General features: G+C 38.2%; 1 protein-coding gene and 1 pseudogene across 1 annotated transcript in view; one reads left to right on the top strand and one right to left on the bottom strand.

Annotated features, from left to right (window-relative positions):
• The window catches only part of RYR2 (ryanodine receptor 2), an 829,832-nt gene that overhangs the window by 578,560 nt on the left and 224,161 nt on the right, over nt 1-27,111 (bottom strand). Inside the window, exon 2 of the mRNA XM_045165522.1 lies at nt 22,011-22,130. Coding sequence (XP_045021457.1) covers nt 22,011-22,130 — 120 coding nt within the window. The remainder of the gene's footprint in view (nt 1-22,010; nt 22,131-27,111) is intronic.
• On the top strand, nt 15,460-19,807 carry LOC102409580 (annotated as a pseudogene).

The raw sequence follows: 27,111 nt of genomic DNA, 5'->3' as shown, positions 1-27,111 counted from the left end.
GCTGGACTGCTTTGATTTTGCTTATGGGTATGTAAGTATATGTGTATATTCCATTATTTTAATTATTATTTTCCTGATTTCATAATGGCCATTTGTCTGGGGTTCATCTTTGCTTTCTTGTTTGGGGGCATTTGTTTTAATATCATTTAATGCCAAAATAGAACACTTGTGGAATCTTTGTTCCTGACCAGAGATCAAGCCCTGAGCCATTGGAGTGGGACCACTGACTCCTAAACTCTAGACTACCAGAGAATTAACTCTGCTGCTGCTGCTGCTGCTAAGTCGCTTCAGTCGTGTCCGACTCTTCTGCGACCCCATAGATGGCCTCTCACCAGGCTCCCACATCCCTGGGATTCTCCAGGCAAGAACACTGGAGTGGGTTGACATTTCCTTCTCCAATGCATGAAACTGAAAAGTGAAAGTGAAGTCACTCAGTCGCGTCTGACTCTTAGCGACCCCATGGACTGCAGCCTACCAGGCTCCTCTGTCCATGGGATTTTCCAGGCAAGAGTACTAGAGTGGGGCGCCACTGCCTTCTCCAGAGAACTAACTCTAGGTAGTATCAAATAGTGAGAACTCACGCAAAGGAAACCACGTGAATACAACACCTGGCATCACCCAACCACCAGTAGCACCCTGTGCAGGACACCTCATCTAAATAACAAACAAAACAAAAATACAAACCCAATAATGAGCAGACAGGATTACCCCCTCACTCAGCCTTGCCCATCAGGGGAAACACAAGAAAACAAACAAACAAACAAACAAAACTCAGCCAAAATCTCACCCTATAGGAAGCTTACACAAACTACTGGATCAACCTTAGGAGAGCAGAAAACCAAAAGGAAGAAATAATTCAACCTTGAAGCCTGGGAAAAGGAGACCTAAAACACATTTATTTTAAAAAAAAAATAATGAAAAGGCAGAGAAATACTACACAAATCAGAGAACAAACTGGAAACACTGAAGTCCAAATAAATGAAGAGGAACTAGGCAAACTACCTGAAAAAGAATTCAGAAAAATCATAGTAAAGATGATCAAAAACCTTGAAAACAAAGTGGAGAAAATGCAAGAATCAATTAACAAAGACCTAGAAGAATTAAAGAATAAACATACAGAGACAAACAACACAATTATTGAAATTAAAAATACTCTAGAAGGAATCAATAGCAGAATATCTGAAGCACAAGAATGGTTCAGTGAGCTGGAAGATAAAATGGTATAAATAACCTCTCAAGAGCAGAATAAAATAGAAAGAATGAAGAGAATTTAGGATAGTCTCAAAGACCTCTGGGACAATATCAAAAATGCCAACTTTCAAATCACACAGGCCCCAAAAGAAGAAGAGAAAAAGAAAGGTATGAGAAAATGTTTGAAGAGATTATAGTTGAAAATTCCCCCAACGTGGAAAAGAAAATAGCCAATCAAGTCCAAGAGGCACAAAGAGTTCCATACAGGATAACCCCTAGGAGAAATATGCCAAGACACATATGAATCAAACTAACAAAGACTAAACACAAAGAAAGAATATTAAAAGCAGCAAGGGAGAAGCAGCAAGTAAATACAAGGGAAACCCCATACACTTAACAGCTGATCTTTCAGCAGAAACTCTGCAGACCAGAAGGGAACTGCAGGATATATTTAAAACACTGAAAGGGAAAAAATCTACAACCAAGATGACTGCACCCATCAAAGATATCATTCAAAATTGACGAAGAAATAAAAAGCTTTTCAGACAAGCAAAAGTTAAGAGAACTCAGTACCACCAAACCAGCTTTACAACAAATGTTAAAGGGACTTATGTAGTCAAGAAATACAAGGGAAGAAAAAAGATCTACAAAATCAACCACAAACAATTAAGAAAATGGCAATAATTACTTGAAATGTAAATGGATTAAATGCTCCAACCAAAAGACACAGGCTGGCTGAATGGCTACAAAAACAAGACCCACATATATGGTGTCTATAAGAAACCCACTTCATACCTAAATACACATATAGACTGAAAGTGAGAGGATGGAAAAAAATATTCCCTGCAAATGGGAAGCAAAAGAAAGCTGGAGTAGCAATCCTCATATCAGACAAAATAGACCTTAAAATAAAGATTACAAGAGATAAGGAAGGATATTACATAATGATCAAGGGATCAATCCAAGAGGAAGATATAGCAATTGTAAATATCTATGCACCCAACGTAGGAGCACCTCAATACATAAGGCAACCACAACCAGACATAAAAGGAGAAATTGACAGTAATACAATAATAGTAGGAGATTTTTAACACCCCACTCAACCAGTGGACAGATCATCAAAACAGAAAACTAATAAGGAAACACAAGTCTTAAATGATACATTAGTTGAGATGGATCTCACTGATATCTTCAGGACATTCCATCCAAATGCAGACGAATACACCTTCTTCTCAAGTGCACATGGAACATTCTCCAGGATAGACCACATCTTGGGTCACAAATCAAACCACAGTAAATTTAAGCAAACTTAAATCATATCAAACATCTTCTCCAACCACAATGCTATGAGACTACATATCAATTACAAGGACAAAACGGCAAAAAACACAAATACATGGAGATTAAACAATACACTTCTAAATAGCCAACAGGTTACTGAAGAAAATAAAAGGGAAATCAAAAAACCTCTAGAAACAAATGACAATGAAAACACAACAACTCAAAACCTATGGGATGCAGCAAAAGCAGTTCTAAGAGGGAAGTTATAGCAATACATCTTACCTCAAGAAACAAGAAAAACAATGAATAGACAACCTAACTTTACACCTAAAGCAACTGGAAAAAGAATAACAAAAAAAAAACCACTCAAAATCAGTAGAAGGAAAGAAATCATAAAGATCAGAGCAGAAATAAATGAAAAAGAAATGAAAGAATAGCAAAGATTAATAAAACTAAAAGATGGTTCTTTGAGAAGGTAAACAAAATTGACAAGCCTTTAGCCAGACTCATTAAGAAAACAAAACAGAAGAAAATAAATCAAGAACATCAGAAATGAAAAAGGAGAGATTGCAACAGACAATGCAGAAATACAAAGGATTTTAAGAGACTATTATGAACAACTATATGGCAATAAAGTGGATAACCTGGAAGAAATGGACAGATTCTTAGAAAAGTTCAATCTTCCAAGACTGAACCAGGAAGAAATAGAAATTATGCACAACCCAATCACAAGCACTGAAATTGAAACTGTGATCAAAAATCTCCCAAAAAACAAAACCTCAGGACCAGATGGCTTCACAGGAGAATTCTATCAAACATTTAGAGAAGAGCTAATGCCTATCCTCCTAAAACTCTTTCATAAAATTGCAGAGAAAGGAACACTTCCAAACTTATCCTATGAGGCCACCATCACCCTGATAGCAAAACCAAAGACAATACAAAAAAAGAAAACTACAGGCCAATATCACTGTTGCAAAAATCCTCAACAAAATTTCAGCAAACAGAATTCAGCAACTGTATGAAACAGTTCATACACCATGATCAAGTTGGGTTGATTCCAAGAATGAAAGGATTCTTCAATATATGCAAATCAATGTGATATACCACATTAACAAACTAAAAGATAAATACCATAAATAGATGCAGAAAAAGCCTTTGACAAAATTCAGCACCCATTTATAATTAAAAATCTTTTAAAAAATGGCAAAGCAGTCAGAATGGCTGCTATCCAAAAGTCTACAAGCAATAAATGCTGGAGAGGGTGTGAAGAAAAGGGAACCCTCTTACACTCTTGGTGGGAATGCAAACTAGTACAGCCACTATGGAGAACAGTGTGGAGATTCCTTAAAAAACTGGAAATAGAACTGCCATATGACCCAGCGATCCCACTGCTGGGCATACACACCAAGGAAACCAGAATTGAAAGAGACACACGTACCCCAATGTTCATTGCAGCACTGTTTATAATAGCCAGGACATGGAAGCAACCTAGATATCCATCAGCAGACGAATGGATAAGAAAGCTGTGGTACATATATACAATGGAATATTACTCAGTCATGAAAAAGAATACATTTGAATCCGTTCTAATGAGGGGGATGAAACTGGAGCCTATTATACAGAGTGAAGTAAGCCAGAAAGAAAAACAGCAATACAGTATACTAACACATATATATGGAATTTAGAAAGATGGTAATGATAACCCTATATGTGAGACAGCAAAAGACACACAAATGTATAGAACAGTCTTTTGGACACTGGGGGAGAGGGCGAGGGTGGGATGATTTTGGGAGAATGACATTGAAACATGTATATTATCATATGTGAAATGAATCGTCAGTCCAGGTTTGATGCATGAGACAGGGTGCTCAGGGCTGGTGCACTGGGATGATCCAGAGGGATAAGATGGGGAGGGAGGTGGGAGCGGGGTTCAGGATGGGGAACACATGTACACCCGTGGTGGATTCATGTCAATGTATGGCAGAACCACTAGAATATTGTAAAGTAATTAGCCTCTAATTAGAATAAATAAATTTATATTTTAAAAAAAGAAGCAGCAAAAAAAAAAAAAGATAAAGTTAAAAAAAAAGGGGCATAGAAGGAACCTACCTCAACATAGTAATGGCCATATATGATAAGCCTAGAGCAAACATTATTCCCAATGGTGAAAAACTGAAAGCATTCCCCCTAACATCAAGAACAAGACAAGCGTGTCCACTTTCACCATTATTATTCAACATAGTTCTGGAAGGCCTAGCTACAGCAATCAGAGAAGAAATGGAAATAGAAGGAATCCAGATTAGAAAAGAAGTAAAGCTCTCACTGTTTGCAGATGACATGATACTGTACGTAGAAAATCCTAAAGATAGTATCAGAAAATTACTAGAGCTAATCAGTGAATTTAGCAAAGTTGCAGGATACAAAATCAATACACAGAAATCACTTGCATTTCTATACATTAACAATGAAAAATCAGAAAAAGAAATTAAGGAATCAGTCCTATTCACCACTGCAACAAAAAGAGTTAAATATCTAGGAATAAACTTACCTAAGGAGACAAAAGAACTGTACACAGAAAATTATAGGACACTGATGAAAGATGACAATAAACAGATGAGAGATATTCCATGTTCCTGGGTAGGAAGAATCAATATTGTGAAAATGAGTATACTACCAAACATGCAATCCCTATCAAATGGCATTTTTCACAGATTTAGAACAAAAACTTTTCCAATTCATATGGAAACACCAAAGACCCCGAATAGCCAAAGCAGTCTTGAGAAAGAAGAATGGAACTGGAGGAATCATCCTTCCTGATTTCAGATTATACTAAAAAGCTACAGTCATCAAGACAGTATGGTACTGGCACAAAAACAGAAATATAGACCAATGGAACAAGATAGAAAGTCCAGAAATAAACCCATGCACCTATAAGTACCTTATTTTTTACAAAAGAGGCAAGAATATACAATGGGGCAAAGACAGCCTCTTCAATAAATGGGGCTGGGAAAACTGGACAGCTACATGTAAAAGAATGAAATTAGAACACTTCCTAACATCATACACAAAGATAAACTCAAAATGGATTAAAGACCTAAATGGAAGACCAGAAACTATAAAACTTAGAGGAAAACATAGGCAGAACTCTCAGTGACATAAATCAAAGCAAGATCCTCTATGACCCACCCCCTAGACTAAGGGAAATAAAAACAAAAGTAAACAAGTGGGACCTGATTAAACTTATAAGCTTTTGCACAGCAAAGGAAACTCTAAGCAAGGTGAAAAGACAGCCCTCAGAGTGGGAGAAAATAATAGCAAATGAAACAACTGACAAAGGGTTAATTTCCAAAATATACAAGCAGCTCATAAAACTCAATGCCGGAAAAACAAACAACCCAATCAAAAAGTGGGAAAAAGATCTAAACAGACATTTCTCCAAAGAAGACATACAGATGGCTAACAAACACATGAAAAGATGCTCAACATTTCATTCTCAGAGAAATGCAAATCAAAGCCACAATGAGATATCACCTCACACCAGTCAGAACGACCATCATCAAAAAATCTACAAACAATAAATACCAGAGAAGGTGTGGAGAAAAGGAAACTCTTTGAACTGTTGGTGGGAATCTTAAATAGATACAGCCATTATGGAAGATGGTATGGATATTCCTTAAAAAACTAGGAATAAAACCACCATATGACCCAGCAATCCCACTGCTAGGCATATACCATGAAGAAACCAAAATTGAAAGAGACACATGTATCCCATTGTTCACTGCAGCACTATTTACAATAGCTAGAATGTGGAAGCAACCTAGATGTCCATCGACAGATGAATAGATAAAGAAGTTGTAGAACATATACACAATTGAATATTACTCAGCCATAAAAGATGGCAACCCACTCCAGCACTCTTGCCTGGAAAATCCCATGGACAGAGGAGCCTGGTAGGCTACAGACTATGGGGTCGCAAAGAGTCGGACATGACTGAGCAACTTCACTTCTCACTTTGACTTTCAGCCATAAAAGGAAACGCATTTGAGTCAGTTCTGATGAGGTGGATGAATCTAGAACCTATTATACAGAGTAAGGTAAGGCAGAAAGATAAATATTGTATTCTAACGCATATATATGGAATCTACAAAAATAGTACTAAAGAATTTATTTACAGGGCAGCAATGGAGAAACAGACATAGAGAACAGACTTATGGACATGGGGAGAGGGGAGGAGAGGGTGAGATGTATGGAAAGAGTAACATGGAAACTTACATTACTGTATGTAAAACAGATAACCAACACAAATTTGCTTTATGGCTCAGGAAACAGGGGCTCTGTATCAACCTAGAGGGGTAGGATGGGGAGAGAGATGGGAGGGAGGTTCAAAAGGGAGGGGATATATGTATACCTATTATTGATTCATGCTGAGGTTTGACAGAAAACAACAAAATTTTGTAAAACATTTACCCTTCAATTAAAAAATAAATAAATTAAAAAAAATGTACCCAGTTACATCCTTACAAACTGACATTGAATTAAGCTCACACTGGGCTCTCCTGCCACGTGCAGCCTCTGCGGTGAATCTGTGTGTGTCAGAGGTTAACTCCAGGTAGGTTTTTCTCCAACTGGTTCCATCTGCCTTAGAGTTAGTGGGTATTTCTCCCAGATTTTTGATTCAATTGTTTTTAAGTCTAATATCTCAGTGTTTTTATGAAGTTTTCATTTCATCTCAAGAAACACTGATCAGAAGTTCATCTCTGACCACAATGAGAATTCTTTAAAATCTTTAAAATATTCCAAGAATGGTTTTAGCTTCTATGACAATTTATTGATGCTATATTATTCACATAGTCCATAAAGTGCTTCCTACTTAGGGGATTTCAATTATATCATCTTTGTCCTTGTGAAACACCACCCTTTCCTAACTGGGCAGCAGAATCATTGTACGTTTAAAAAAATAAATTATTTCCACACAGCTTACAAACTGTAATTTAGGAAACACTTCCATTCTGGCCAATATAATTATCTACTGAAAATATTAGACATTCAGTAGACAAATGTCTACTGCAAATTAGACATTTTCTTTTAACTTCTATGAGAACTTTATGCAATCGCTTATTCTTTATACACTGGGTATTCATACATCATTAGGGTATTTCCTTTCTGCCACAATTACCATGTATTGTGCTTTGCTCCAATGTATTGGGGAAAAAATAATTACATAACTAAAACACAAGGTTTTAAGAAACAAATATGGCTATTAATAATACATGCTCTTTCCTAAATAACCGGTCTTTCTTTTACCTCCCTTTTGCTCAAAATTCTGTGACTATCACAATGAATAACAGATTAAAAGAGCAACAATATTTATTTTCCTATAATTATGTTTTATTACTATAAATTTTATGAAAAGACTAAAAAGTATCTGATATTTATGTTTCATAAACTTGATTTTTAAGGTGAATGTTTCTCATATCATCCAGCATTTATCATATACTGACATTTTTATTATTCAAAAATTCTCACTTGCATGAGAACAGTTCATCTGGAATATCGCAAATATTATGCATCATTAATACACTAATGCATTATTTATCATTGTGAATGATATTCTGAAATGAGAGTCAGTGAAGATAAAACATTGCTCTATTATGTTTCATTATGGGAAGAAATACTTTTAATTAAAGTGATGGAAATTGGAAGAGACAGAATTCTTGATACTGCTCTACCCACCAGTAGGGAAAAATCAACAGTGTTATTTCATAGGTACAGTACGTATAGAACAGTCATAGAAATAGAGAACCATTGGAGTGCTGGGCTGAAATAAATCTTAAAGATCCTCTTACTGTATCTGCCCTGAGTCCACAAAAAGAGGAACACCAGAAAGTCATGTGTGAATATCATTAAACAAGAATCCTGTTTTTTTATGAATTTTCTTTTCTGAGGGACCACTTCATTACTATTGATAAAGGATTGGTCTAAGACAATCATTGGTCTCCTTTGAACTTAACATAAATTCGAGTTTGTATGTGTGTATGTATGTGTACAAAAGCATCATTCCATAGATGTGGAAGTTTCAGTGTACCCTATAACTGGTCTAAATATATTAAGGCTGTACACTGCTTTTATAACCCACTATTTATAGATGTCTCTCATAAATTCATTTTGGGTAGTTTTTCCATTGATTCATTTGAGACTCAGATATATCATCAAATCATCTGCAACTAGAAATGTAATATGCAAACTTAACTCTATATGCCTAATAACAGTGGCTTGTTCCTCCAACCCACACATGCATAGCAGAGATACTGAAACTGAGCACGTGTGTTTAACTTATATCCACCTCAAACCACTAGCATGTCCCCTGTAAATATAAGGTGCTGAGTTTTGAACTGAAGTGTGTGAGTATATGTGAGTGTGTGTGTGTGTGTGTGTGTGGGTGTGTTTGTAAAATAAATGTTCAGGAGATATCCATCAATTCTTATTTTATTGTTTTTTTGAAAAATAGATTGTAAGTTTTATAAAGTGATTTTTCCCTATCTTCAGAGATGTCAAAAGGATTTTTCTCCTGAGCTCTACAAATATGAAGAATTACACTAATTGAGTTTTTGGTATTGAGCCATTCTTGAATTCCTGGAATAAACCCCACTTGGTTATGATGTATGTCTTAAGGCAACACTGTTTTCTGTTAAAACATTTTACTTTGGATTTGTGAGTCAATATTCATATTTAAAATTATTCTACAATTTTCCAAAATAATTTTTTAAGATTTTAGAATCCATGTTATAATAAATTTGAAAATTTCCCACTTTCCCTATCTTTGGAATAATTTAAGCTGCATAGTTAAATTGAGGTTTATCTAATCCTGGTGCATTTTTTATCAGGAAATTCTTTTATTTATGACAATTTGTCTGTTTAGGCTTTCTGTAGTGTATTTAATTTTTCTACAGAATGATTCATTTCATGAAGATTTCCAAATCTAGTTGCATATAATTGAGCAAATGGTCCTTTAGGATTTAATTTACTAAATTTATACAAAATTTTGACTGTTCTCCCTTTCATATCCTTATGTAACCTCTAATGTTTTAATATTTGTACTTTGTTGATTTTTTCAAGAAATCAATTTTAAATTAATTCATTTTTATCGTTATTAATCCTATCCTGTTGCTTTTTCTTGTTTACTTTGTTCGTTTAGTTTTTATCTGCTTGCTTAATTCATTTTATTTTCTTTTTAATTTCATTAATACATGCATTTGATGATACAAGTTTTCTCCTGGTAACCTTCTTAGATATGCCCACATATTCTAAAATGTCATGTATTCATTTTTACTATATTCAAGAAATTCTTCCATTTTAGTTTATTTTTCCTTTGACCTAACATTTAATAGTGTACTTTGCAATTTTCAAGTAGAAGGAACATAAAAGTCCCTTTGGGAGCTTTTTTTTTTAATTTTTAGTTTTGGTTTTAGAAGTCCTGTTTGTTTTATTGCTGTTCTTTGGAATTGACTGAGCTTTGCTTCGTGGGCTAAAATGTGGTCAATATTCTTTAATGCTGTATCATGTTTTGATATGAGAGTGTCATGTTGGTCTCATAAATGAGTTAGGAAATATTCCTTCTGCATCAATCAACTGAAGAAGATTATAAAGAAATAGTATAGTGTCTTCCTTAAATGTATGATAGAATTCACCAGTGAATAATCCGCTGGGCCTGATGCTTTCTCTCTGGAAAGTTATTGAATGAATGCATATAAATATATTTGGATACAATATTGCTATTATTATTTTCAAAGATCTGCTAGGAAAATTAAGAACAAGAAAAATAAAACTTTTTATTTTCACTTATTCATTCTCTGATGCTCTTCCTTCTTGCTAAAAATCTGAGTTGCTGACCTATATATTTTATTACTGAAGAACTTATTTAACATTTCTTACACAGCAGGTCTACTGGCAAAAAAACTCCCTGAGTTTCTGTTTGTATGAGAAACTCTTTATCCAATCTTCATTTTGATGGGTAGTTTTGCAGGATACTGAATTCTAGGTTGGTAGAGTTTTGTTGTTCTTGTTGTTTCCCCTCAACACTAAATATTTCACTACTGTCTCTTCTTGTTTCCAATGGTGTTTTGAGAAGTTGAATGTAATACTTATCTTTGCTCCTCTATAAGGACATTTTTGCCTCTGGCATCTCTCTGGACTTTTTAATTTTCTGTACACTGAAAATGATACGCCCACATGTAGGGGTTTTTCATTTATTCTGCTTATTATTCTCTGAACTTCCGGTATCTGTGGCTGTCTGACATTAATTTGCCAAAATCATCAGTCTTTATTATTTCATATATTTCTTCTATTCCTTTCTTCATGATCCTAGAGAACTTCTGTAGTTGCCCTATAGTTCTTAGATACTCTATTCTGTTCGGTTTTTCTTTCAGTAATTTTTCTTTTTGTTACCAGTCTTGCAGGCTTCTTTTGAAGTACTCTCAAGCTCAGAAACTGTTTGCTCAGCAAATTCTCATTTATTCATAAGCCTATCAAAGGCATTCTTGATTTTGGTTCCAATGTCTTGGATCTCCAGCATTTCTTTTCCATCATTTCCTAGAATTTCCATCTCTCTGCTTACATTGCCCATCTGTCCTTGCATTATCTGCCTTAGCCATTGGAACCTTTAGCACAGTAATCATGTTTCTTATAAATTCCTGGTTTAACAGTTGTAAGTCTGATGGACAGATATTATTCTGTTTCTTATCCTCTCTCTGACACAGAAAATGCATAGATATACATAAAGGAAAATTATAAATGATTATATAAATAAATGTAATTAGATTGCTCCACTTATATAGTATATATAAATTATACATGATTATTTATAAATTATACATGATTATATACAAATTATGTATGATTATATATAATTATATTCATATATATAACTATATATGTGTGTGTGTGTGCATATATAGTTTAAAAGCAAAGAGACAAATAAGGAGCAGAATTAAGTCTACAGGCAACAAATAAACAGTAAAGATTGAAACGACCTCTCTTGTATCCTTAGGAAAGGAGGGTGGGACAGCATAGCTTTTGTAACTTCATGGTCCTATAGCAACTTGTTCTGCTGTTTTCACCCACTGGTCAAAGCAAGGACTTTTTGATATGAGATCTATTGGTTGTCTCCCTGCCCTACTTTTACCTGGCCCTTCTCTATCCTTTGTCCCATCAACCTTGCTCCATCTGAACTGGATTCCCAACAATTTTCCCTCAGAGGAGGACTCGGTCATTGGAAGAGACTTACTGGTTAGTTTCATAAGTCTACAGGCCAAGACTGCTCTAGAAACATCCCTCCTTATCACAGCTCCTTCGCAGTTTTCTAGTTTTAGCTGCCAGTTTCACGTAGTCCCCCATGATTTCTAGTTAATACTTGTTACCAGTTTCCAAAGATGGCAGAAATCATGTTGTCTTCCCTGTACTTCCTCCTCTTCACTTACTGACATCAGATTTGGGATAACTTGTCACCTAGGTTTTCTTAGATATTATATTGTCTGTGGGTTTCACGTTTTGGCATCAGCACACATCTGTTTTTAAGTAGAGATTCAAAGAGAGTAACAACTATGCCTCTCTAATAACTTCTAATTTCTCCATAAACTTTTAGTAATAATAAAGTGGGTATCTCTGAAAATCACTAAAATACAGAAACAAAAATGTCTTTCATATAAAGAGTGCACAGTAAGTATCCATAATTATGAATTACAAATAACCAATTAAACATATCAAACATATGTTTACATTTTCTGCAAGAAAATCTATGTTGAAATTATGAAACATTCACTTTCAGGCAGACATTAGCCTGAATAAGTATCCTAGGAGACTGAAACAGTCTTTGAAAAAGTAAGTCTTGCATTTGATTAGAAGATTCTGTAGCTTAAGATATTTCTGGGATCATTTCCAGGAACACATGCATAATTTACAGTGACTGACCACTCAATGCTAACAATAATTCTGTTCTCCCAACCTTTATAATAAATGCAGGAGAACCAATTTGAGAGGTAAAAAAAGGCGATCTCTCATTTTCTACCAATGAATGTCAAATTCAAATGCATCTGCATGAAACATATCAGTATCTAAGTTTGCCATCTATGGGGTTGCACAGAATCGGACATGACTGAGGCGACTTAGCAGCAGCAGCAGCAAATGTTATAAATCACTTATTTCTGCTTTGTACTAAGAAATAAGAACATAAATGATCTATACCCAGGGTCCTCAGAGAATTCAGAAGCTACTACATGTAGCTGGGAGTATACATACTTACAAATTCAGGGAGAGAAGGTGCTGTGGATATTACACAGAATTAAGCGCAACTGACAATATAATAGCAATATAAACAAATCGTTTGAGAAAAACAGTCCATAAGAGGGACTGTTGTAGATAGACTTAGAAAGACAAGCAGTATTTTACCAGCAGGAAAAGTAAAGGAAGGATATACAATTCAGTGAGAACAAAGTAAAACAGAGGTATGAAAAAAGGAAAACAATACTGACATAGTAGGGAACTGTCAAGTAATCTGAGTAGGAGAAAGAAAAGAGTATTTATGCTATAAGAACTATAAAAAAAAAAAGTTCAAATCGGTTTACTAGACTTCAATTGCTATTTTAGTCTATGTTTGATAAACAATTTCAGTATCTCATCCTAAACACAAATTTTCAGATAAACCAAAAAGAAAAAGGGAGCACAACAAGAACAAAAAAATGGCTGAAATGGTCAGTGCATTACATCATCAGCCACACCTAACAGCCAAGTGGCCCTTGATGTACATAACTGTGTAAGTTTTTGCTGAAGTATCAGTGATTACAGTATTATATTTGTTTCAGGTACACTAACAGAGTATATTAAATAGAATGTTCTGCTTATGTTCTCTTCTAGGATTTTATGGCTTCAGGTCTAAGATTTAGGTCTTTTATCCATTTTGAATTTATTTTGTATACGGTGTATGGAAACATTCTAATCTCATTTACAAGAAACTGTCCAGTAGTCCCAGTACCACTTATTGAAGACACTGTTTGTAATCCATTGTATATTCTTATCTCATTTGTCATAGACTACTTGACAGTATGCGCCTGGCTTTATTTCCGGGCTCTCTATTCTGTTCCATAGTCTATGTGTTTCTTTCTATGCCAGTACCATGCTGTTTTCATTACTACAGCTTTGTAGTATAGTCTGAGGTCAGGAGCATAATACCGCCAGCTTTATTCTTTTTTCTCAAAACCGCTTTGGCAATTCAGGGCTTTTTGTGTTTCCATATACATTTTAGGATTATTTGTTCTAGCTCTGTGATAATTGTCATGGGTATGTGACAGGGATTCAGTTTAGTTGCTCAGTCGTGTCTGACTCTGCAACTCCCATGGACTGCAGCCAGGCCTCCCTGTCCATCACTAACTCCCGGAGTTTAGTCAAACTCATGTCCATTGAGTCAGTGATGCCATCCAATGATCTTATCCTCTGTCATCCCCTTCTCCTCCTACCTTCAATCTTTCCCAGCATCACGTGGCCAAAGTACTGGAGTTTCAGTTTCAGCATCAGTCCTTCCAATGAGTATTTAAGACTGATTTCCTTTAGGATTGACTGGTTAGATCCCCTTTCAGTCCAAGGGACTCTCAAGAGTCTTCTCCAACACCACAGTTCAAAAGCATCAACTCTCCAGCACTCAGCTTTCCTTATACTCCAACTCTCACATCCATACATGACTACTGGAAAAACCATAGCTTTGACTAGATGGACCTTTGTGGGTGAAGTAATGTCTCTGCTTTTTAATATGCTGTCTAGGTTGGTCATAACTTTTCTTCCAAGGAGCAAGAGTCTTTTAATTTCATGGCTGCAGTCACCATCTGTAGTGATTTTGGAGCCCAAGAAAATAAAGTCTGTCACTGTTTCCATTGTTTCCCCATCTATTTGCCATGAAGTGATGGGACCAGCTTCCATGTAGATTGCTTTAGGTAGTAGAGATATTTACCAATATTATACCTTCCAATTTATGAATGAAATATATTTCTTTATATCATCTTCAATTTCCTTCAACGGAATTTTATAGTTTTCATGGCAAAGGTCTTTTACTTCCTTAGTGTATTCCTGGGTATTTTATAATTTTTGATGCAATTTTAGACAGGATGTTTCTGTGTTTTCTGTTTCTGACATTTCATCATTAGCAAATAGTAAGCAGGGCTGGAGTGTTCACTGGGCTCAGGCTGTGGCATGCAATAGAGAAGGTGAGGGAAACCAAGCAGCCATCTCCACAGTTTTCAATCTGCCCTCTCCACCCTGCTTTAGGAGCAAGCTAGCGCTTGCCCACAACTCACAAGCAAAATCTGGGCTTCCCATAGCCCTCCTGTGAGTCCCACCAGCTCTCCAACCAGCAAAGGAGCTCAAGTTCCCTGTGCCAGACCCCTGGGCTGGGACACCCAACATGTGGCTGGAACTGCTCACTCCTCAGGAAAAATCTCCACCTGTATAATTTCTCTTTTCCTCTGAGTCCCCTTCCAAAGGCATAGGTCCCAAACTGATCACTTCTCTTCCCTTCTTACAAGATTCCATGTGGATCTTTCTTACATCCTTGGTTGTACAGGACTCTGAGCCAGTTTCTAGTTAGTTTTCAGTGAGAAATGTTCCACATGTAAATGTATTTTTGATGTGCTTGTTGGGAGAGGTGAGCTCCACCTCCTTCTACTCCATCTTGGTGGATCTCAATATTAACTGCATGCCTAGCCTATTTCAGTGCCTTGACTACCACATGACACACCTGCTAGAGAATCAGGAGAATTCATCTTTAGTACTGGAAATCAGCTCTTATATTAAAGACCAAGGCAAGGACAGCCAGTACCGTGAAAAATCAAAACCTAGCTAACTGGCCTGCCTGGTTCTAGCCACTACAAAATACCAGAAACCACAGGGAAAGTACTAAATATTAAATTCTTGATATGCTTTCTAAGAAGAATATTTTTCACAACTGGTAGCTAGCACTTTGTAATTTTCACAAAGAGAATGCTCAATAAACATTTGTCAAATTAAAAATAAATCAAGGCAGGGCGATAAAATACATAATGTTATGTCACCCATCATTGTAATATTAGTAACATGACTTGGCACTAAATTATTTTAATAAATCATATATAGACATTGTTCCATTGTTCACAGAATAATCAAAGGGGTACTGTGTCATTAAGAATCAGGGATTCGGGTTTCCTGGGCTTGGAACGGAGACTGGGTTTATGGCTGGGGGGTTCAGGCTGGTGCAGGGCGGGCACCGTGGTCCATCGCGGATCCTGGGCGATGGCGATTTCTGAGTGCATGCCATTGCCCGGCAGGGAAGGGGGGCGCCTGGCTCCGTGACCCAGCCTTCTTGGGGGTGGTCATGGTGTCTCAGCTGAGCTCATCTGCGAGGGGTTGGGGGGTGGTGGATGAGGGGGCGGGGAGCATCCAGGTGGTGGTGAGATGCAGACCGTTTAATTTGGCAGAGAGGAAAGCTAATGCCCATTTGGTAACAGAACATGATCATGTGTGGAAGGAAGTCAGTGTTCGAACTGGAGGACTGGCAGACAAAAGCTCAAGGAAAACATATACTTTTGATATGGTTTTTGGAGCAAATACTAAACAAACTGACATTTACCGAAGTGTTGTTTGTCCAATTCTGGATGAAGTTATTATGGGCTATAATTGCACTATTTTTGCATATGGCCAAACCCACGCTGGAAAAACCTTTACAATGGAAGGTCAGAGGTCCCCTAATGAAGAGTATACTTGAGAGGAGGATCCTTTGGCTGGTATAATTCCACGTACTCTTCATCAGATTTTTGAGAAACTTACTGATAATGGTACTGAATTGTCAGTGAAAGTGTCACTATTGGAAATCTATAATGAAGAGCTCTTTGATCTCCTTAATCCGTCTTCTGATGTTTCTGAGAGCCTGCAGATGTTTGATGATCCCCGTAACAAGAGGGGAGTGATAATCAAAGGTTTAGAAGAAAGTACAGTATCCAACAAGGATGAAGTCTATCAAATTTTGGAGAAGGAGGCAGCAAAAAGGACAGCCACGCAACTTTGATGAACGCCTACTCTAGTCAATCCCACTCAGTTTTCTCTGTTACAATACCTATGAAAGAAACTACAGTTGATGGACAGGAGCTTGTTAAAACTGGAAAGCTGAACCTGGTTGATCTTGCAGGCAGTGAGAACACTGGCCGTTCTTGAGCAGTTGACAAGAGAGCTCGGGAAGCTGGAAATATCAATCAGTCCCTGTTGACTCTGGGAAGGGTTATTACTGCTCTTGTAGAAAGAACACCTCATGTTCCTTATCGAGAATCTAAACTGACTAGAATCCTCCAGGACTCTCTTGGGGGACATACAAGAACATCTATCATTGCAACAGTTTCTCCTGCATCTCTCAATCTGGAGGAAACTCTGAGTACATTGGAATATGCTCATAGAGCAAAGAACATACTCAGTAAGCCTGAGGTGTACTCAATAAGCCTGAGGTTAACCAGAAGCTCACCAAAAAAGTTCTGATTAAGGAATATACAGAAGAGATAGAGCATCTGAAACAGTATCTTGCTGCAACTCGTGAAAAAAATGGAGTGTACATTTCTGAAGAAAATTTTAGAGCTATGAGTGGAAAACTAACTGTTCAAGAGGAAGAAACTGTAGAATTGGTTGAAAAAATTATTGCTGTTGAGGAAGAGCTAAATAGGGTTACAGAATTGTTTATGGATAGTAAAAATGAACTTAACCAGTGCAAATCTGACCTGCAAATTAAGACAAAGGAATTTGAAACCACTCAAAGATATTTGCAGGAAACGAAATTACAGCTTGTTGAAGAAGAATGTATCACCTCGGCTTTGGAAAGTGCTGAGAGACTTCATGATGCTGCCAACAGGTTGCTCAACGTAGTTGAAGAAACTACAAGAGATGTATTTGGTCTCCATTCTAAACTGGATCGTACGAAGGCAGTTGATCAGCATAACGCAGCAGCTCAAGACTTTTTCGGCAAAAACTTGAATCCGTTCAGTTCAGTTCAGTCGCTCAGTCATGTTCGACGCTTTGCGACCCCATGAATCGCAGCACGCCAGGCCTCCCTGTCCATCACCAACTCCCAGAGTTCTCTCAGACTCACATCTATCGAGTCAGTGATGCCATCCAGCCATCTCATCCTCTGTCATCCCCTTCTCCTCCTGCCCCCAATCCCTCCCAGCATAAGAGTCTTTTCCAATGAGTCAACTCTTCGCATGAAGTGGCCAAAGTACTGGAGTTTCAGCTTTAGCATCATTCCCTCCAAAGAAATCCCAGGGCTGATCTCCTTCAGAATGGACTGGTTGGATCTCCTTGCAGTCCAAGGGACTCTCAAGAGTCTTCTCCAACACCAGAGTTCAAAAACATCAATTCTTGGGTGCTCAGCCTTCTTCACAATCCAACTCTCACATCCATACATGACCACAGGAAAAACCATAGCCTTGACTAGATGAACCTTTGTTGGCAAAGTAATGTCTCTGCTTTTGAATATGCTATCTAGGTTGGTCATAACTTTCCTTCCAAGGAGTAAGCGTCTTTTAATTTCATAGCTGCAGTCACCATCTGTAGTGATTTTGGAGCCCAGAAAAATAAAGTCTGACACTGTTTCCACTGTTTCCCCATCTATTTCCCATGAAGTGATGGGACCGGATGCCATGATCTTCATTTTCTGAATGTTGAGCTTGAAGCTAACTTTTTCACTCTCCTCTTTCACTTTCATCAAGAGGCTTTTTAGGTCCTCTTCACTTTCTGCCATAAGGGTGGTGTCATCTACATATCTCAGGTTATTGATATTTCTCCCGGCAATCTTGATTCCAGCTTGTGTTTCTTCCAGTCCAGCATTTCTCATGATGTACTCTGCATATAAGTTAAATAAGCAGAGTGACAATATACAGCCTTGATGTAGTCCTTTTTCTATTTGGAACCAGTCTGTTGTTCCATGTCCGGTTTGAACTGTTGCTTCCTGACCTGCATACAGATTTCTCAAGAGGCAGGTCAGGTGGTCTGCTATTCCCATCTGTTGAAGAATTTTCCACAGTTTATTGTGATCCACACAGTCACAGGCTTTGGCATAGTCAATAAAGCAGAAATAGATGTTTTTCTGGAACTCTCTTGCTTTTTCCATGATCCAGTGGATGTTGGCAATTTGATCGCTGGTTCCTCTGCCTTTTCTAAAACCAGCTTGAACATCAGGAAGTTCACGGTTCACGTATTGCTGAAGCCTGGCTTGGAGAATTTTGAGCATTACTTTGCTAGTGTGTGACATGAGTGCAATTGTGCGGTACTTTGAGCATTCTTTGGCATTGCCTTTCTTTGGGATTGGAATGAAAACTGACCTTTTCCAGTCCTGTGGCCACTGCTGAGTTTTCCAGATTTGCTGGCATATTGAGTGCAGCACTTTCACAGCTTCATCTTTCAGGATTTGGAATAGCTCCACTGGAATTCCATCACCTCCACTAGCTTTGTTCATAGTGATGCTTTCTAAGGCCCACTTGACTTCACATTCCAGGATGTCTGGCTCTAGGTGAGTGATCACACCATCGTGATTATCTGGGTCATGAAGATCTTTTTTGTACAGTTCTTCTGTATATTCTTGCCATCTCTTCTTAATATCTTCTGCTTCTGTTAGGTCCATACCATTTCTGTCCTTTATCGAGCTCATCTTTGCATGAAATGTTCCCTTGGTATCTCTAATTTTCTTGAAGAGACCTCTAGTCTTTCCCATTCTGTTGTTTTCCTCTATTTCTTTGCATTGATCACTGAGGAAGGCTTTCTTATCTCTTCTTGCTATTCTTTGGAACTCTGCATGCAGATGTTTATATCTTTCCTTTTCTCCTTTGCTTTTCACTTCTCTTCTTTTCACAGCTATTTGTAAGGCCTCCCCAGACAGCCATTTTATTTTTTTGCATTTCTTTTCCATGGGGATGGTCTTGATCCCTGTCTCCTGTACAATGTCACGAACAGTCTGTTTAATAATATGGAAGAATTAATTAAGGATGGCAGCATGAAACAAAAGGCCATGCTAGAAGTCCACAAGACCTCGTTTGGTACCCCGCTGACGTCCAGTGTCTGTATTAGACACTATTACTGCAGCAGCAGTTGGATCTCTCACATCGATTCCAGAAAATGTGTCTACACTTCTCAGATGTCTAATATGATATTGAAAGAACAGTCATTAGCAGCAGAAAGTAAAACTGTACTTCAGGAATTGATTAGCGCAGGAAACTATGAAACAGGAAGGTCTGGTTCCTTCAGAAAATTGCAAGCAAAATCCCTCTCCTCGGACTGCGCATGAAGGAGCTCGGCAGCAAAGCCCAGGGCTCTTAACCCTGAAGCTCCCCCTACCTGCGTCTTGGCACCACCTGGATGTTCTTCCCCTTTTCGTCAGATGGCTGGATGGCATCACCGACTCAATGGACATGAGTTTGAGTGAACTCCGGGAACTGGTGATGGACAGGGAGGCCTGGCGTGCTGCGATTCATGGGGTCACAAAGAGTCGGACACGACTGAACTGAACTGAAGATAGTGCTGTGGAAGCACAGAAAAGAGGTCCAAAGGAAGCCCCTTTCTCAGAGGAAGCATCCAGAATTGTCTTAAAGAATAATTAGGAAATGTTAAGGCCACCACAGGTACTAAATCGTGATGAAAAAGACACTGAATGTTACTTTAGGACTATGAATGTATCCTTTGAGTGATGAGAACTCATCCTCGCCAAATGATTCCAAGCAAGAAAGCAAGGTCAGATTTGCGTTTTCCTACCACGGTCCTGCAGTAGCTGTTGCAGGCTCAATCTACGTGGCTCAGCATCCCGCAGGCCTCTCAAGGAGGTTGTGCAAACACCCAAGGCCATCAGCCTACAACTCCCTGCAGGCAACGCTACCCGGCTTCTCTTCGCGCTCCGTGACTCCCTGCTTCCATAGGAGTAGTACTCTGGGCGTTTTGGCAGTGTTTATGGTTAGTCAACATGATTAGATGTGGTCGCAGACCCAGGAAATAAAGAATCATGGGCCTGTGCTAATAAAAAAAAATAATAATGATAATCAGGGCTTCAAATCAAAAGACTGAGGTGTTAAGTGTGAAAACTTGCCATTATCAATGCTGTGGCACCAAGTCACAGGAAGCCTCTGGTCTAACACCTGTCGTCTCTCAGCCATCCATGCCCTCAAGTGTACCGTGAATAGAACAGCAATAACTATGCATAGCAAACTCTTATTGTGACAATCAGATGTGATCATGCATGTCAAATGACTCTGTAAACTAAAAAGTGCTACCCAAAAGATTAATAAACTGACTGTTTTCTGGTTGACTGTCTACCTGCAGAGATATCTGCCTTTCCTCTCTTTCCTTTATTCTATACACTCTGATCTATCAGCACACCCTCTAAATCCTCCAAGCATATTCCCAACCCCTCACTAAGTTTCCTCACCATCACTGCTTCTCATCAGCAGACCCAGCAGTTGCCCTGCAAACTTCTGCAGGCACCTTCCACTGCTCTCCATGCTTTTAATCTTAATCTTTCCACATTCTCTAATCCAGTGGTCCCCAACCTTTCTGACACCTGGGACCAGTCTCACGGAAGACAATTTTTCCACCTACGAAGGGACAGGGATGGTTCGGGTGGTAATGCAGGCAATGGGGAGGGGTAGATGAAGCTTAGCTAGCTCACCCACCACTCACCTCTTGCGGTGAGGCCCAGTTTCCTAAGAGGCCACAGACTGGTCTGCAGACCAGGTGTTGGTGACCCCTGCTCGAATCCACAAAAAAGTCAAATCAATCTTTTAAATATTACATAGAACTGCATTGCTCACCTGATCCAATGGCCTCCTTTCTTACTAGGAAAGAGTATCAACTATGGGGTTGGCCAATAAGTTTGTCTGGGTTTTCCCGTAAGATGGGAAGATAAAAACCCAAAGCTTTTGGTCAATCCAATGCTACCAAGGGCTGGTAAGCCCTTCACCTCCCCTCACTAGTGGCCCCATTCATGGTACCAGAGCTGCAGTGCCTATTGGTCCTTCCTTCAAGAGACTGTAAGCACATTCTTAATGAGGGGCCCTTGTACTGCCTGGTCCCTCTTTCCAGAATGGTCAGGGTACTACTCCCTTTCTCACTTCATTCAGCTAAACGTCACTGTCTCAGAATGGCCTTCCTTCCATACTCTTTGCAAAAGGGTGAGTCCTTACCTCAGCACTCTCCACCCTGTCACTCTGCTTTTCTTCAGAGCCCTTATTGGTTCTGAAATTATTAACATGTTTACTTATCCCCTGGGATATAAATAGCATGGGAGCAAAAACACTCTGTCTCTTCCTGTTAACAATTGCATCTGAGTTATTTACATGGATTAGGGGCTCAACTGAAAAGTGCTTAATGGATAGTGAAAAGACTGTTCAATTTCCTTTAGTTGATGTGTTTCACAGAAAACAGAAGAGTGCCCACAAAATAATTTCAATGCCACTAGTAAAACCTGAATGTCTGAATGGCCTGAAAAGGCTTTATCTCACCTTGGAATTCGAAGTGGACTCCAAGAAGCAAAGTCTGTTGCCAAATCCTTCTGCCGCCAAACATAGTTTCTGTTGTTCTTTGTGGATGGTTGCAGTACACTGTAGGACCACTTCATCATCCTGCAAAAGGGAGAAAAAGAGGAAAACAGTGAAATTTAGCATGACTCAGCCTAAATCAGATCTCAAAGATTGTTATTTTAGTGCATTTTAAAAATCAGAGCAAAGTGAATCTAAGAACTGTCCTTCCCAAATCCACACAATCAAGTCTTAGAGCATTTTTATTTACCAAAAAAAGATAACTGGGTGGCGAGAGTCAGAAAAAGTTACTACCACTGAAGAAAATTAACAGCTTTTTGCAATCGACAGAGGCAATCTGAATAGAAAATAGTAAAATACAGGATTTCTATGTTAGAGTTCTTATACACTGCTTTAAATCATCAAAATTATCAAGAAATGGTCTGACATATTCCTAGGACATCGAGTATCATCAAAAATAGAACACAGTCTACTAGAAGGCTTACAATCACATTGTTCCAAAACTGACTCAGGAAAACAGGTCAATAACAGAGCTTCTGGGTTCAAATCAACCCAAAAAATCATCTTAGTTCAACCACACACTGGCAACTTGATCCTCTGTGAAATAATCCTGGATTGCTTAAAAATGTACAGAGAGGTGATTTGTTAGTTCAGTCCTCTGAGACCCAACTGTTGGTTTCCAATCAATTAAGTTCACAGAATTAGAGGAAAAACTGTACAAGGGAAGGATGATCCACAGGATGACTCAGTACAGGCAGTATGAGCACAGCGAGAAGCATGGGCTTTAGAATTTGCAATAGCTGGGCCCCTATTCCAGTTCTGCCATCGATAAAGTGAGGAGAGAAGTGAGATAAACTTCCACCGTGACTGACATACAAAAGGCCCTACATCAACAAGAAATGGGAGATGGCATTATCATTTTTAAACAAAATATCTCAATTTAACAGGTTCTAAGTGACAAATACCTAAAAAGTCTAATCATTTATATTTTGATATTTCAATCTCAAAGAAACAGTATACCTAACAGAGAAGTAAAAACAAACAAATATACTTATCAACACTTTTAATTAGAATCAAGGTGAAAAGGGAATATGAGTACATGCTAGAAGACCCATGGTAGAATGGTAGAGAAGAGGTAATGTGACAAATATTCCAAAGCAGAACACAAGCCCTTTTGGTTAACCTGAGGAAAATGCTATATCCATTGGGAAAGTACCCCTCTAATTTAAAAACCTTTATCAATGCCATGTACTTGCTTTATTTCCTGCGTGGTAGCAGCAGTACCTAATAGCTGGCTTATAGCATCGGTCATAGCCAAGTCCAATCTCTTAATAATTACCTTCCAACTATCCCCCCAGTGCTCATTAATTTCCAGTGAGCATTCAGTTGTTGCATTTCAAAAGTCAATTGCTTTAAAAAAAAAAAAAGGCTTATTTTCATATAATGAGTACATCTGAAGATTACTTCATGTTCAGCATGGCTATAATAAAAAATAATGAAGTATCTTTGTTACTTATATAATCTGCAAGATCAAAGATACATTGTGTTTGCCAAATAGGTGGTGTTAATAACAAAGTGCTGAATTGTGCTGATGTGTTCAATGCCTTCCCAAATCCCCAATGTCTTTGCTATCCTGTCTCACTGCCTCTGTGGAGTGAACTCCAGCGTGGAAACTACACTCTTGGGTAAGACAGACTTCTTTGAATACTAGAGGTGATCTAAATACCAGTTAGGGCTCTTCCCTGGTGGTCCAATGGTTAAGTATCCACCTTCCAATGCAGGGGATACAGGTTTGATCCCTGGTGGAAGAACTAAGATCCCACATGTCACAGGCAACTAAGCCTATGTGTTATAATTAGAGAGGCCCGTGCACTGCAACAAGAAAAGCCTGTGTGCCTCAACAAAGAGCCCATGCAGTCAGAAATCTTTAATAAATATCACTTAGTAAGTAATTACTGCAGTGGACTAATTAAAGACATTTTAGGAATGGGAATAAGAAAATACAACAAGGTACAGGGCAGGTAAGAATAAACAGTGCTACCCAGTAAGCTCCAAAAGAAGAGAAGGCACATCACATTTACCAAAAATGTAGCGTGTATCAGTCCTGGCATTAATTTAATCCTCCCAATATTCTAGCAATATACTGATCATTCATACAAACAAACAGTTGAGGAAATAGTTGAGAAAAACGAGGCTCAAAGTAACCTGTCACTCACAAACGGCTGATCATACTTATTTCCAAGAATTGGTCATGAAACCTAATTTAACTGAAAGTCCCCGGCCCCACATTGGTTCTGAAGGCTCAAGTGACTTTTACTACTTCTGTTATCTAAAGATGTACTTCTCTATCTTTAACATGCATCCTCTCACTCATGGGTCTTGGGTAGATTCTGCATTTCTAACAAGTGGTCAAGTATGAGGGAGATTCAGAATGAGTCCCAGAAAGGACCCTGATCCCAGAAAAGATGTGATAAGTCTTTTATAAGAGTTTGGAGGCAATCAGTAACAGTCGAATGTAACAGTTAAAATACATCATGGATTTTGGACAGAACTAGAAATGAGAGCACATGTAGAGATGCTCATCAGTATGTGGTGCTGCTGCTGCTGCTGCTAAGTCGCTTCAGTTGTATCCGACTCTGCAACCCCATGGACTGCAGCCTACCAGGCTTCTCTGTCCATGGGATTCTCCAGGCAAGAACATTGGAGTGGGTTGCCATTTCCTTCTCCAACTTATATAAGGGAAAGGAGCAAAGTACTGAACTGCTCCATCAAACCAATAAAACCAGCTCACTGTGCAGTTTCCTTCCGATTTAGTACCTCAACATTGTGTGATGTAGTACCTAGTCGTGAAATAACATTGAATTCAGGGAGCTCCACCACACCACCAACAAAACAGCCTATGACTTCAACTTTCAACCTTGATCCAACCTTGATGGATAGAACCTAGCTTGACACACACAATAAGATTTTCTCCAGTTTATCTGGGAGCTGTGGGGTTCCTTTTTGACAAAAAGTAAAATCATCTCAATGCACGGTTTTTCTCCAGAACCACTGAGGTTTGAGAGCCTACTGACTATGCATTTGAAAAGTTTTGACAAGTAGCTTTATTTTTAATTATTATAACCAACGTACAATAAATAAATCTGGCTACGGTTGACACATACATATGTGTATATGATATTGGTACACACACTCACACATGAAATCTATCCAAAAAGAAAGATTAAACAGTGCCTGATACTGATTGGATCCAGACAGTTAACACTGCTCAGGTAACAGAAAAAGAAGGATACATTAAAATATGACTTTGGGGTCATAAAGCATCTTCTAAATCAGTCTTTGCTACCCAGGCCTTGGGGTCCAGGCTGCTAACTTAACTCTCATTTCTTGTGTTCATATTGTGGTCACATGTGCCCTTGGTGTGTCTCAACCTGTAAAAACTAAAATCACCCTTCAATACTCACCACCTTTTGGTATACTTTGTTTTTTGAGTTCCTAGCACCTAGGGCAACAGATTTTGATTCAACTCACAATGATGAAATCACATTGCAGGAAAAAATTCTACAAAAATGAATTGTTCTTCTGTTTTGTTATTTCACTTTCTTAAATGTCAAAGTCTTTTAACTACTCAACCATGAATGACTAGCCTTCAAAGATACTAATATCTTGCTGTTTCCAGAAACACTTGAACCTACACCAACCCCAAAGCAAACATGAAGAAACAAAATTACTAATCTTGTTTTTATAAGATTCTGAATAATGGGTTGTGAATAAAGAAATCTTTTAGAAGAAACTTCATGAACAATTAGATAAATGGCAGGGCTTAAGAGAGACATCCAGCATATAGTCACCAAGTCCTATGACATCTGCACCATCAGTATCTTTCGCCTCCATTACTCTCTCACCACTCTCTCAGCTCTTACTTAGACATCTTCAAAATCTTCAGAACAGCTTTCCACACTGCAAACTCCCTTACAACAGTGCTTCACCTTGAAGTCTCATCATCAGCCCAACCATACTGTTTCCTGGCTTACAATCTTTTCCTGGCTTCTCACTGGTCTAAGGAAAAAGACTAAAACCAACCTCTAGCCTAAAAGGCTTTGCACTGCATGGTCTATGCAAGCCCAACATTTCTTCCTACCAACCTTCCTTCATTCCTATGCTCCTACATGACTCTTGTCATTAAACCCATTCTCCACCCTCTAGCTAAGACAATCATCTTTCAAATATCAATTCAAACATCTCTTCCAGAGGGTAGCCTTCCCTGACCCACCAGGCTATGGCAATTCCCTTGTTTTGTGTTCCTATGGCACAATTTTCCTTCCTTCAGTTCCCTTGATTGTTACTATGCATTCATGTATGTAATTATGAGAGTATACAGTATCTAACACTGTGCCTGGCAAATATATACAATAAATGATTATTTATCATAATCCACTTTACGATTACCCAGAAACATGAACTGCCATGCTGACAACTGGAGTTGCTTTCTAAAATTGCCAAGGTAAGAAACTATTTAATTTCCCAAATTAAGGTGAGCATTATATGATCCCATTAAATGATTTCATAGTTACATGTGCCAGAAAATAGGGCATTATTGGGGAGAATCACGGATCCTATCACATTCATGAGAAATTTTAAAGTATCACAAGTACACACTGGATCAATGAATAAAAGCAACTGAGTCCTTCATTTCCCCCCTATTTCCACATAAACACCATAAAAATTAGACTACAACTCTTTCCATATACAATCTAAGCTATCCAAGCATAATGTACTTTTGAAAAGTCCAAAAATGCTTTTAATAACTCTAGTCATTAAAAAGTCCCTTATCACACCAAGTACTCTCCTTAGGCTCTGATTAGGCTTATCTTTCAAAATGTTTATCCAGGTTTAAACCTTCCATAACTGATCCTCTCCTTTAGTTACATTCTGATACTTTTGCCACAGTTAGCCCTAACTCAAAAAGTTCACCATGGGTATTGTATCCAATGCTATCTGTCAAGCAGGTCAGATTAGACTCTATGAAAACCAGGTATCCAGTGAAAATAAACAGCTTAGTTAA

The sequence above is a fragment of the Bubalus bubalis genome, chromosome 4 (assembly GCF_019923935.1).
Source record: "Bubalus bubalis isolate 160015118507 breed Murrah chromosome 4, NDDB_SH_1, whole genome shotgun sequence".
In the NCBI taxonomy this organism is placed as follows: Eukaryota; Metazoa; Chordata; class Mammalia; order Artiodactyla; family Bovidae; genus Bubalus; species Bubalus bubalis.
Note: the sequence above shows the minus strand (reverse complement) of the source record. Positions and strands in the feature narration are given on the sequence as shown.